Consider the following 13,668-nt stretch of genomic DNA (forward strand, 5'->3'; position numbering starts at 1 on the left):
GAGCGTCATAAGGGGTATCGCTGTCTAATTCCTACTGATGGTAGAATATATGTCAGTCGACATGTGCAGTTTGATGAATGTTTCTTTCCTTTTACCAAGAAACTAAATAGTGACTATCCTCACTACACTTCTCTGTATCGCAAATGGGTTGATGAGGTAGACTTTCTGGATTCTAACAAGCTGCGTTCCATGCGACACCCTTCTATTTGTACCACTGGTCATTTACAGGAAACTGACGTTATGGAGGTTGGCCATATTCGTGTCCCACATATCACAGAGCCGTGCAACCACATGTCTTTATCATCCTCACAACCTCCTACTAACCATGAGGTCTCAGGATGTTCTGCTCCAGATAATGCAGCACCAATCATTTCTGTTGATGATCCAGCCCATCCAAGTGCTTTTTCCCATCATTCCCATGATACCTCTATTCATCCTATGCAAACTCGACTCAGGTCTGGTATAGCTAAACCAAATCCCAGATATGCTTGCTTAGCTGAATACAATGTTCCAGCTGAACCGAAATCACTTAAATCAGCTCTAGCTCATAAGGGCTGGACTCAAGCAATGCATGAGGAAATGGATGCCCTAGATATGAATCAAACTTGGATATTAGTTCCAAGATCAGCTGAGATGAATATTATAGGTTGTAAGTGGGTGTTTAAAACAAAGTTAGCATCAGATGGAAGTCTTGACAGGTTGAAGGCTCGTTTGGTTGCTAAAGGGTTTCACCAAGAAGAAGGAGTAGACTTTTTTGAAACCTTCAGCCCTGTAGTGAAACAAGCCACACTTCGTATTGTCTTATCAGTGGCTATGGTAAAGCACTGGCCTATTCGTCAACTAGATGTCAAAAATGCCTTTTTACATGGCACACTCACTGAATCTGTCTATATGGAGCAACCCCCTGGTTTTATCAATCCTACTTTGCCTCATCATGTCTGTTTACTCAAGAAATCTTTGTATGGTCTTCGACAGGCTCCACGAGTATGGTTTGAGAAATTCAGCAACTTCCTTCTTGAATTTGGTTTTTTTCTACAGCACCACAGACCCTTCTCTCTTTGTGTTTCATCGCGGCACTAACACAATCTTGTTGCTTCTGTATGTTGATGATATTGTGTTGACTGGTAACTCACATCAGTTGCTTGATGATTTCATCAAATCTCTGAGTATCTCTTTTCACATGAAAGATCTGGGCTCACTTCATTATTTTCTGGGGATAGAAGCCAAACGCACCTCAGTTGACCTTTTTCTCTGCCAAACCAAGTATGCTATTGATCTTCTTACAAGAGCAAACATGCAAGACTGCAAACCTATCACAACTCCACTATCTGTAAGGCCTCTGCACACGACGGACGATGATATCTATCTTGTTAACCCACTTGAATACAGAAGTTTAGTTGGAGGGCTTCAGTATCTCACCATAACTCGCCCAGACCTTACTTATGCTACTAATCTTTTATGTCAGAAAATGCAGCGACCAACAATTGCTGATTTTCATAAACTAAAGCGAGTTCTTCGATATGTTAAGGGCACTGTGAATCTGGGAATCTTCCTACATTCTCAAAGTTCCATGACCTTATATGGTTTCTCCGATGCTGATTGGGCTAGCTGTCTTGATACCCGACGTTCCACAACTGGTTTTTGCACATATCTTGGTTCCAATCTCCTAGCCTTAGTTTATTATTTTATTGCTTCCAACATGGTGTTTGTTCTTTTAAATTAAGAGATGAAGTTCTTGTGTTTGGTTAAAATGATATATGACTTAAGAGGTTACAAAATGTCCGTGAAGTTACCTTACCAAAAAAAAAAATGTCCGTGAAGTTAGGCATGTTTGCCATCTCGTTTCTATTGAGAATGCATGTTTACCATTTGTCGAGCATGCCATAATTATATCCACATTGTCTTAACAAAAACCTCTCTTCGACAAAACAATTATTTCAAATACGTCATCAATTAATTCTTCGAAATTAAAGATATGCAGTTCTCATTTGACTTGGGAGAGTGCAAATTGTCCATGAAATAATGCATGTTTGCCATTTTATTTCTAATGAATATGCATGCTTGCCATTTGTCGAGCTTCTTTTTTCTGATGAAATAATTTCTTGCGCTGAACCCCATTGTCAGGGTGTGTGGGGTTTCACTAAAGTACAAAGAGCGGCCACGGAAAAAAAAAACATTGTTGTTTATAAATAGAAATAACCTAAACACTGTGCAACATCATTTCGAAACGTCAAAAACCATTATACAAGTGAAAATGAAACTTGCATTGTTGTTCCTTATTTTCTTAAGTGTTTCGACGTATGAGACGGCATGCATCTCCGAAGATGATGATCGAGATTTGGAAAGACAAGTTCAGATGATGACCAAGTCACCCATGAAGACATTTGTGGTAATTAATCTTTCAAAATTCTCAGTCATTTTCTTCTTTCGGATTTTATGTTATATTCTATAATCTATCTTGTTCAGAAGCGGTGTTTGTTTGAAAAATGACTGATTATATTTGGTATTCTAATGAAGACCAAGGAAGGAGACACCATCGATTGTGTTGAAATTAACAAGCAACCGGCACTTGATCATCCATTGTTGAAAAACCACAAAATTCAGGTAATAATTTCCTTTTTTCCCCTTCATTATATCAAGGAATAAAATCAGGTTTAGTCAAACAATCATCACTCTTGCATGAACTTGCTCTGCTTGATGATACTACGATCGCCATTTTTGCAGACTGAGCCAAATATAAGCTTCGTTCAATTTCATATTCCTTCAAAGGTTAAATTTGTACAATTCGGTTTGAGACAACCTTGCCCTACCGGCACAATACCAATTCTTCGAGTTAGAAAGGAAGACTTGATAAGGGCAAAATCCGTAGCCATGATGCCATCCTCTATGAGTCAGAATGCTCTTTCTCAACATGTATAGTGCTCTCTCTCTCTCTCTCTCTCTCTCTCTCTCTCTCTCTCTCTCTCTCTCTCTCTCTCTCTCTCTCTCTCTCTCTCTCTCTCTCTCTCAACATTCATTGTGCTCTAGCGCACCCAGACACGCACGTTTACATAGTTCGAGGTTTATGAGATTTTGTTCTATGGAAAGCCTGTAGATAACCTATGAAAAGATTAACGTTCATAGTTTTCATAGGTTGTATACAATGCATGACCTATATTCTTGTCACAGCCACCTCCTATATGCCCAAAATTTCTTGACATAAGAAAATACAGGTCCGCCCTTAAACAAAAATAAAAATACAATTAAAAAATTTGTATTGTCACCCTTCAGAAACTAAACTCTCGATCCAAATTGCATTTGTGATTTTGAAGCATAATCACCGCTAATCCACCATAGTAGAACGAGTCATAAGCAAACGGAAGTTTATTTTTCGTTTTTTGCCCCTTCTACAACTTGATGCAGGTAGTTTCTTTGAGAGACGACATGACAGAAAATATCAAATATGGAGGTTATGGGATAACTAATATCTACAATCTAACCATAGCTCATGATCAAGTCAGCTCACATAACATGTGGATTGAAACAGGTCCCCCCGATCATATAAGTATGATTGCCGCAGGCTGGCAGGTACTTCAATTTGTAGGTATTTATGGAGAAGGTATTGAAATAAAAAAAATATAATATCTTTTGCTTTGACTAGGTTTCTCCACAACTATATGGTGATTCTCGGCCTCGGTTGTTTACATATTGGACGGTTAGTTGGAAGCTTGTTGATTTATGCTCCCAACGGATTTTGAATTTCCAACAATGAAGTTGGAACCTTGGCTTATTTTGTGGACTAAAGCATCATTCCTATAGGGTAATGGCTACCGTAATGGATGTTACAACATGCTCTGTCCAGGTTTTGTCCAGATCCACAGGTCAATAACTCCCGGTTATATATTCGATCGGGCTTCCACTTATGGCGGACGTCAATTTGAGTTTTTTATCCAAATCTTCCAGGTGAGCTTGATTTTAAAAGATTAACCAATTTCAACTTCGGTGAATAATTTTGAACTACACACATGTTGGCTGATTAACACTCTTCGTGACACATGATAAATATTTAAACAATTACAAGTTCCAATCAGTCTTTTCAATCAAAATTGATCGGGGCAGCTAAAAATTATGTGGATATGTCCATTTACTTTCGAGACATAATACCATGAACTATTAGATCTAATTTTTCACCGGCAATCAATTTTCGGATAGATGTGTGAGAGGACATATGCAGGAAGAAAGTTTTTGGGGCACATAAGTTAGGGAAAATTCTGATAAAAAAAAAGTTAGGGAAACACACATGCACACAAAAAAGCGCTTTTGATATGTAAGTTTTTTTCATCCACTTCTTTAAATTTTACTTATCCTTTTTACAATATATAAGCAATTTCTATAGTTGTATATATATGTATATATGTTATCTCAAACTTTTGAACAAGTTATGAAAACTGTTACAAAATTAATGGAACAGTTTAAATTGTTTCATAGTCCATTACCGAATATTTGAAGCTACCTGTATGAAAATTGTAGTTCTTCTGCAACTTAGTAATTCTTAAATTATGAAAATGCTTCCATAACATATAATAATCATACCTCAAACTAAAATAGTTGTGAAAAACTTATCAGTTCCTAAAATTGTTCTCGCCTTCTCTATTGGAGCTATATTCTTTAAGAAAAAAGAGGCATGTGTGTGATAAGCCATAAGATTCATCACAACGTTGGTTCTGCGGCAACGACTGGTTTAGTTTAAGTTTGATCGAAAAGCAAATATGTATGTTTATTCGAGACTTTATATGTCTAACAGATATAGCAATTTAAATATAGTCGCAAATTAGCAACTAGTCTTAAAGTAGAGCAAAGTGATACATTCTTGGACCTCGAAGCCAATGTATGCTTGTATCAGAGATTTCGGAGACACTCGAGTAGCGAGATTTCCCCATCCAACGTTGCAGAATCTATCTTTTTAACTTTTTAGAATTAATGAAATTAATCTCAAATGTGTGTAAGAACTCATGGACATTTTTGCTTGTACGCAGGATCCAAGTAAAAAGAATTGGTGGCTGACTGTTGGTAATGAAGGGGTTACAATTGGTTATTGGCCGAGTGAATTGTTCTTATATTTACGCGATGGTGCACTTCATACGGCTTGGGGAGGAGTGGGTGTGGCTGGGAGAGACGGAGTTTGTCCTCCTATGGGAAGTGGTCATAAGCCTGATGGTAGTTACAGCCACGCCGAGTACTTTCGACAACTTAATTGGATCGACGCAAAGGGTGATTTTCAACGTCCTTCAACAAAAACAACCGAATGGGTGGATAAATCCAAAGTCTATGATTTGAAGAACTATCGCCATGTTAAATTTCACAAATTCGACTATTGGATTAGTTTTGGTGGTCCGGGAGGATATTGTGAGGGAGGGAGGGCTGGTTAGTAACGAGGAGCTATCTTGAGCAATTCAATAACCGAGGCTTTCGACTTTGAAACTAAACGTTTTAGTTTTTAATAAGTGTTGATCTTTTTTTTTTTGGTCAGAAATAAGTGTTGATCTTTATCTTCCTTTTCGTTGAGGTTGCGGTTGGAATGTGAGGGGTGAATTTTCATAAGCAAAGGTGCGCCAGTCAAATGGGTGAGTCTGATCAGGTTTGGGTTGGCTCGAAAATTGTCTGACCTGAATTGACCCATTCAATCCGTTTAACCCATTTCCATGCAATGTAAATATAGTGACACATACCTTACCCGATTCATAACCGACATGACCCATATTACTAAAACACTTACATATTTAACCCAATATAGGAAAACTCATACCCAAACTGAGGTGAGAGCACGGAGTGAGCGAACACAAGATCGAGCGAGGGTGAGAGAGAGTGAAGAAAGATTCATAAAGATGGATTGGGTTTAATTAAGTTATGAACTCATTTAACATCTATATTCATTTGTGCTTGACCATTTTAAACTCATATAAGTCCCTTATACTATATAAAATTATATCGATCTTCCTTATGGGATCGAGGAATGACGGGTTCAGAGGTAATGCCCAAAAGGCGGGCCGACAGCCCTCGATTAGGCATGGGCTCTCCCAAGTCCCTGCCTCACGCAATGTTGGAATTCATTTCAAGTTCCAAAGACTTTATGTGAATTGAGAGTCTTCACTAGCCTATTAGGCCGATTGAGAAGCCAAGCGAGGTACGAGAGTAAATTCACTACCTACGCAACTAGAGATTCAAGTACGAAGACTTGGTTATACTAGTTATTGAACTAAAGCCCTTTCGGTACCTAAACTTGAGTATTTGTCAACTAAGTGATCCATGCAGTCTTTTCATTTTACATTCCGCTTACGTGTTCATATGCAATCGAGCTCAACATAGCTAATCATAATTACATATATCCACACTTAAACAATTAAAATGAAAGCACAAAAGATCCAAGTATGAAGATATCGAAATAAGTAAAGTGCGGTAGGTAAAACCCGATACGAGTCGGGCAAAAAATATACATGGCCTTGTTAAACAATTAAAATGAAAGCACAGAAGATCCAAGTATGACGATATCGAAATAAGTAAAGTGCGGTAGGTAAAACCCGATATAAGTCGGGCAAAAAATATACATGGCCTTGCTATAGAGCCCTAGGCCAGGGTCCCTCAGGAGCTAAATAAAAACTTAAATATGCATGAAATTACTCTAATTGTGTGAACTACATTAGATAATTCTAATATATTACTCTAGTTACCAAAAATGATTATTCATAAAATGCCAAAAATACGCTAAATCAGGAGAATGACTTTAGAAAAATGAGGAAAGTTCCAAAAATGTCATTTCTTCCCTAATTTAACACTAGCCTGCAATTTTTTTTTTGAAAAATTTACAAATTTTCTTTTTTTAAAAAATAATTTTAAATCAATAAACCGAACTATGTTTGATAACTCAGGACATGGATATCACATTAATCAAGCTCGAATCAACATTTTCAAGATTGAAAATCAGTTTGGGCATTTCGTCGAACACGTGGTGCGCATTAGACTACCCCGATCAGTCATGTTCATGGCCTTTAATCTTGATCCGTAAGCAACCTTAACCTCAAATAAGGCATCAGGGTTATACTAAAACATTTAGGGAGCAATATTAACTAGAAATAAGTGTGGCGACCTTCCCTCGAGAGAACCACCTAGGGGATGACTAATGTGGGATTACTAAGTTCAAAGACTTAGCTCGGACTCTCCCAAGCTCATACTGATTCACAACTTTCGGATTAATTAATATGCAAAATCAATTTTTTTAGAAATCGCAACTAATCAGTCGTTGGTGGGTCAATTAGATACCCAAGTAAAGTATGGGATAATATGATAGGGATAAGGGCTGAACATATAGTATAAGAAAATTACTCCTAATTAATGCCCATGAGTTATAACCTACTTATATTATGAAACAAGTTCCCTTGCCTATGCTTCAAATGGATTTTTTTCGAAGTCAATCATATTATGGATGATATATATGATAACAACTTTAAATAATGTGATTGAATGTAGGTATGAACTTTAAAAAAGAAAAAGAATCTTAGATCCACTATATCAAAACTTCATTCGGTTTTGGCTAACGATAATACCGCGAAAGCAAACTGAAAACGATTAATGATTCAAATTATCTTGGTTCACATGATCTTGTTGGGAGCGTGTAGTAGAAGTCTGATACCTTTAGCCGGGGAGATCCCCAAGAGAGAGCCTAAATTCGAGTTCGTCAACATATTCAGCTAGATCCATCTTTACTCAAAAGCTTAAGATAATGAATCATGGGCCAACTAGGATATATTAACTGCTCTACATCACTTCAATTCTCCAATGCAGGATTTCTCTAACACAACTCACATGTGCATCTTAACAATCTTCATTTCACGTGTGTGCTTAGTGTTAGGCGGCTTGCTTTCCCTTAGTCTAGGTATCCTTTTGCATCAAAATATGAAGTCTACCATCGAGCTTGCATTGTTATGCAACAACGATCATCGCTTAGAAATCATGCCCAACTTCATTGACCATCGGCTCACTGTGGAGTGTGATAGTCTCCATTTTCACACATACCAGTAATTCCTAAAAAATCACTTGTCTATTTTCTAGGGATAGCTCGAAGAGAATTCGTGAGCGTGGGGTTACCACTAAGTTAGTACTCATTTATCTTTCAGGTTTTAGGGGGAAAATTATTAAACATGCAAAATAATCCTATTTCAAGACGACTAAGGATATTTTAGATGAAAATGCAACTATTTAGACTACCTATTTTTTTTAAATTGTTGTTATCATGATCTATATTTTGGGGTACAGGTAAATTTACCCAAATGTATCTCCTTATTAAAATAGTCGACAATCAACAATCAATGGAGCATATTGAGATTAAGTCATATCCCAAAAGTAGGAGTGTCAATGGGTCGGGTCGGGTCGGGTTTTCATGATACCCAACCCGACCCGAAACAATGAATATATGTATTTGGCCCGACCCGAAACAAGACCCGAACATGATATAGCTGCACAATCGGGTCGGGTTCGGGTCGGGTCGGGTCGGTTCGGGTCGTGTTTTAGATTTTTATTATAAATTAAGGTTAAGTTACACCTAGGGGTGTCAATGGGTCGGGTTGGGTCTAGTCTCCACGCTACCCGACTCGACCCGAATCATAAAAGATATATGGACTCTTGACCCGAACCAAACATGACGTGAAACGCAAAACCGGGTCGGGCCGGGTCGGGTTGCTGAGACGATGCACGACGACCACCGCCGCCGCTAGAATCTCTCTCTCTCTGGCGCAGCGCATTTGCTTTCAATGGCGGTCCATCCTCACGAGCAGGTGAAGTCGCGCTTCGTCTCTCCATCCCGCGTCTTGCACCACATTGTCTGTATTTCGCAGCATTGCGTTCTATTCGCGGCTGAGCTTGATCTTGATCTTGATCGAACGATTCGACGGTTCTTTTTCTGGGAATTTCCGCTCGTTCTGTGCGTACCTTTTGAAGTTGTGATGATATATAGTGTTGGGTGTTGAAAGAATTTGACAAAAGGCCTGAACTTTGTCATTGTTTTGGTAAAATTTGAAGTCTGGATGTTTGTGCGAGAGGCTTGAGGGGGGTGCGCGTGCTTGACTGAGCTTGAAAATGGGAAGATGCAAAGTGGAAATTTTGGCGGAGAAATTTGTTGCCTACTCCTCCTCCCCCTCCTTGCTGTGCGCTGGTGATCTCTGATGTGTTCCCAGTACATATGTCTAGATACTGTAGCGAGTGCCGGTTATTTGGTCCGTGTGTTAAGCGTCGCCCGCATCCTGACAGGAGAGTTTTTCGACAGGAAAGAGCGTGCTTCCCGGTGGTTGCGGATGCAAGCGATGATCTTCCCACCGGTTTTCAGTGCTTCCACGCGCTAGATTCGATTATTGAGGAAGACAGCCAACATTGTCAGTTGAGTAATTTAGCTTCAGACACATCATGTAAGGAGGACGAAGTTGAACGACAGTGCTACAAAGTGAAATGTGTTTCAGTTCTAAAAATAAAAAATAAAAAATAAAAAAATATGTGTTTCGGTTCGGTTCGGTTCGGTTCGTGTTCTAAACACGAACCAAACCGAAACCATTGAGATACCCATTTGCTTAGCTAATACCCGAACATGAAGTTGACCTGACCCGAAAATACCCAAAACTTCGGGTCGGGTTGGGTCGGTTCGTGTTTCGGTTCGGGTATATTGTTTGGTTTTGACACCCCTACCCAAAAGAATATTCTGAGTTCACCAAAAAAATGTGAAAAATCATACACATTTTCTATCTCTTCTCGCTCTACCTCTCTGCCCACCTGATCCATCACGGCGGCTGTCATTAAAGCCATCATGGGCCACAGAGATGACCACTGCCGCAGTCACCATGTGGCTCAGCCCTTGCCCCGCAGTCACCATGGTGGTCACTACGGTGGTTAGAACTGGGGACAATGGTGGTCTTAGCTTAATGTTGTAGTGGGTGGAGGGAAAAGATGAGAAAGAAAAAGGAAAAAGAAATAAGGAACAATTACTGAATTATAGCTTAAAGTCACGAAAACATTATGTGTCGATTATGTAAAAAAGAGTAAATTTACTCTAATCTTGTTAAAGTCAAGAAGACACCCATTTTATTAGAATGAGTCTAAAAATAATTTTGTATTTGCACTGAATTTTTGGGCTTCCCTCTTATTTTGTCACTGACTAGCCTTATTTTCAAGAGATTGGCGCTTTTAGAGAGCAATAGGGAGTTTGTAGTGTGTACACTTCAGCAATAGTACACTTGGGAGTTAAGACTCAATTTCATGCGTACAGGTTAGTTCAAAATAAGGCTTCATGAGAACCCACGTAAACTAAAAGGAAAAGTAGTTAAATTATTCATCTTTTGTAGATTCCAACCGCAGAATAGTCTTATGAGCATCAACTGCATGTCAAGGCTTCTCATGTCACACCAGTCCTGGCTTCCAACTAAGAAAATTTCCACACTCAGACCCTCCATTCTCTCACTTGCCATTACCTAGTGACTATGTAACCCCATGCAAGGTTATTTGTCGATATATAAATCCAGCTCCATCTTAGAGAAAGCTATTGAGATAAAATGTGATGGCTTAAAAATAACCCATATATAAGCATTTACGACTCAGTCAAAAGAAGATAACTTAGAAAAATGGCAACTTTTCATTGCTATGATGTGCCATGTGTGGGTGATGCTTATGGAAAAGTTGTCCAAAAAATCTCTAACCTATTACAATTTTACCAGTTCAGTCTTAAACATTTTAATTTTAATAATTGAGTCTTAAACTTTTTTAGGTTTTGCTAATTAAGTCCATCCGGCCAATTTTGGCCGAACGTGGATGCCGACTGTCTTACGTGGTACGACCAACGTTGACGTGGATAATTTTTAATAATATTTAATATTTTATTTTTATTTTTGCCTTTTTTTTCTTTTCTTCTCTTTTTCTTCTTCTTTTTTCCTTTTCTTTTTTTTTTCTTCTCTTTCCATTCGACAGCCTTAGGCAAGGGCTGCCCTCACTGGATAAGGCGAGGGTTGCCCCCACCTGGGCAGGCAAGAGAGGCCCTAACCTGAGGCCAGCGGAGGGAAAAAGAAGAAAAGAAGAAAAAAGAAAAGAAGGAAAAGAAAAAATTCAAAAAATAAAAAATCTATAATATTATTAAAAATTATTCACGTTAGCACCGATTGTACCACATAGGATGGTTAGCGTTCATGTTAGCGATTTCCAGCCAAAATTAGATGGATGGATTCAACTGGCCTAATGCGAAAAGGTTTATGACTCAATTGGAAAAATTAAAAGGTTTAAGACTGAATTGGAAAAAATAAAACATATTTAGGACTTTTTGGACAAAAAGTATTACAGGAATTGTCAATTTAGTGCTATTTATGTGATCAAAGTTCTTGTCTTACAAAATCTTTTATGGGTGCATAGGTTTAATCGAATGAATCTTGAGCTCCGTTCGTTTCGCGGAAAATGTTATGTTTCTAGAAAATATTTTCCAACAAGCCATTTTCCAAGAAAATGGCACAAGTTTCCGGTGTTCGGCTGAAATTTTGAAAAGGTCTCGAAAAATATTTTCCGTTGTTTGATATGGAAAATATTTTCCTCCTTGCACTATTTTTAATAATTTTTTATTTTAATTTTTTTCTTTTTCTTTTATTTTCCTTCTTCTTCTTCCTTGGCCGGTCGCCGGCCCAAGCGGCGGTCAGCAGATTTGGGTAAGGTCAAGCCTCGCCGACCTGTAGAAAGGCTCGCTCTTGCCTGATCCGACGAGTTGGACGAGGCTCGAGCCTCACCCAGCTCGCCGGCCTCGGGCAAGCTCGGCCTCGCCAGAGCCTTGCCACAGGCCGTCAAGCTCGCCTGTACGGCCAGAGAAAAAGATAGAAAAGAGAAAGAAAAAATAAAATAATAAAATTAAGATAATTAAAAAATAGTAAAAATTTTGAATTTGAAAAAAAAAATTATAATGAATGATGGAAGAAGAAGGGGAGAAATTGTTTCCTCTTTTCAAAATGTGGAAAACATTTTCTTCACTTTTGAAGGTGTTTTGTCCATTGAGGGAAAATGTTTTCCATGGCTAGTTTATTTTTCGTGAAACAAACACCGCAAAGCCCGGAAAATATTTTCCTATAAGTTATTTTTCGTGAAACGAACGGAGCCTTAATATCATAATAAGCTTTTGCTTATGGGAAGGAAGACTCCGTGCATGTAGAAAGTGAAAGAGAATTGGTCTCAATCATCAGCATCGAGAGAATCTCATTTTGTAGGTTCTATTCCCTAAATCTAGAATTTAATTTCAGACCTTCGAGACAATTAAAAAATCAAGTTTGGCTTACCCTGCATATGGTTTTTAACTTCTTTCCCCATAAATGCGAATTATTTGTGTTCCATGATCTTACGGACTATTTGGTAACGTTTCTGTTTTTCTATTTTTTTATTTTTTTTCACCAGAATAGAAAATGAACAAAAATCCGTTTGATAACATCAGTTAATTTTTCTATTCCCTGAAATAGAAAAGTGGCTAAGGAATTGATTTGGAATAGAAATAAGAAATAAAAAAATTATACTTTTTTGTTCCTGAGAACAAAAAGAGAAACAATAAAGAAAAAACATAAGCTCTCCCTCTCTCTTTCACAAGATATTTCCATTCTAAACCCCAAACCCTAAAACCTTAACTCTCAAACCCAAAATCCCAAAACTCTAAATCTCAATACCCAAACCCTACAACCCTAAACACTAAAACCCGAAACCTTAAATCCCAAAACCCTAACCATAAATCACAAAACCCAAACCCTAAAATCCGGAACACTGAACTCTAAACCCCAAAATCCCAAACTCGAAACCCCCAAAACCTAAACCGCAAAACCCCAAACCCTAAATCATAAATCCCAAACCACGAAACTCGAAACCCTAAACCCAAAAACGCTAAACCTATACCCCAAAACCCAAAACTCGAATCCCTAAAAGTTATATCCCGAAATTTGGTGTAATAAGTTATGTTATTGTGTCTTAAACATGCGTAGTGGATACTCGATTTGCTTAGAAGAGATACGCACTACTTATTGAGGTATGGTTTCTCAACCTTTTCCTTCCCAATCTTTTCAGGTTCTTAGTCACTGGCCAATAGAGTGAGAATGATATCATGGAGACTTTTGGGAATTGGATTTTTGGGCATGATTTGAGGTTACGTTCTTTGGGTAGAAGGATAGTCATGTCACTCTCCCATTCTGATAGTAATCGGAGTGTGACACAAAGAATCAGTCAGCCTATGCCTCTTTTAACACATTTTTCCCAACTAAGCAAACTTAATGTCAAACAAACTTAACTTTTTCCATGCAATTCACTCTCATACAGCTAGATCTGAAAGGATAATTCTATCTGCTTTTCAAATAGCCGATTTAGGCACAGACAAGAAAGATAACTAGGAACCGGTTCCTGCACTCCCTATATCATTCAAACACCGGTTCCATTGATTGAAATTTAACGATACATGCTAAAACGCGATCACAACTGACTAAAGTGACAATCAAAGTAAAAAGCAACACTCATTCACCAACACACAAAGAAGTCACAATAGAGAGCTGTATCTCTGTATATTTGATGCAAACAAAGAAAGTCATATGAAATAAAACTAGAACAGAGAAGCTGAATCAAACATCAACCACATGGAATTCAACAGTCTCA

General features: G+C 38.2%; 1 protein-coding gene across 1 annotated transcript; it reads left to right on the forward strand.

The window, feature by feature from the left end:
- Positions 1-2,254: 2,254 nt before the first annotated feature.
- On the forward strand, positions 2,255-5,408 carry LOC130140080 (uncharacterized). The gene is made up of 6 exons (XM_056318449.1): positions 2,255-2,389; positions 2,518-2,604; positions 3,403-3,567; positions 3,641-3,694; positions 3,799-3,942; positions 5,016-5,408. The coding sequence occupies exons 1-6, from the start codon at positions 2,255-2,257 to the stop codon at positions 5,406-5,408; spliced, it is 978 nt and encodes a 325-aa protein (XP_056174424.1).
- Positions 5,409-13,668: the final 8,260 nt, after the last annotated feature.

The sequence above is a fragment of the Syzygium oleosum genome, unplaced genomic scaffold, assembly GCF_021117445.2.
Source record: "Syzygium oleosum isolate NSW1041296 unplaced genomic scaffold, Sole_v2.1 Sole_v2.15, whole genome shotgun sequence".
In the NCBI taxonomy this organism is placed as follows: Eukaryota; Viridiplantae; Streptophyta; class Magnoliopsida; order Myrtales; family Myrtaceae; genus Syzygium; species Syzygium oleosum.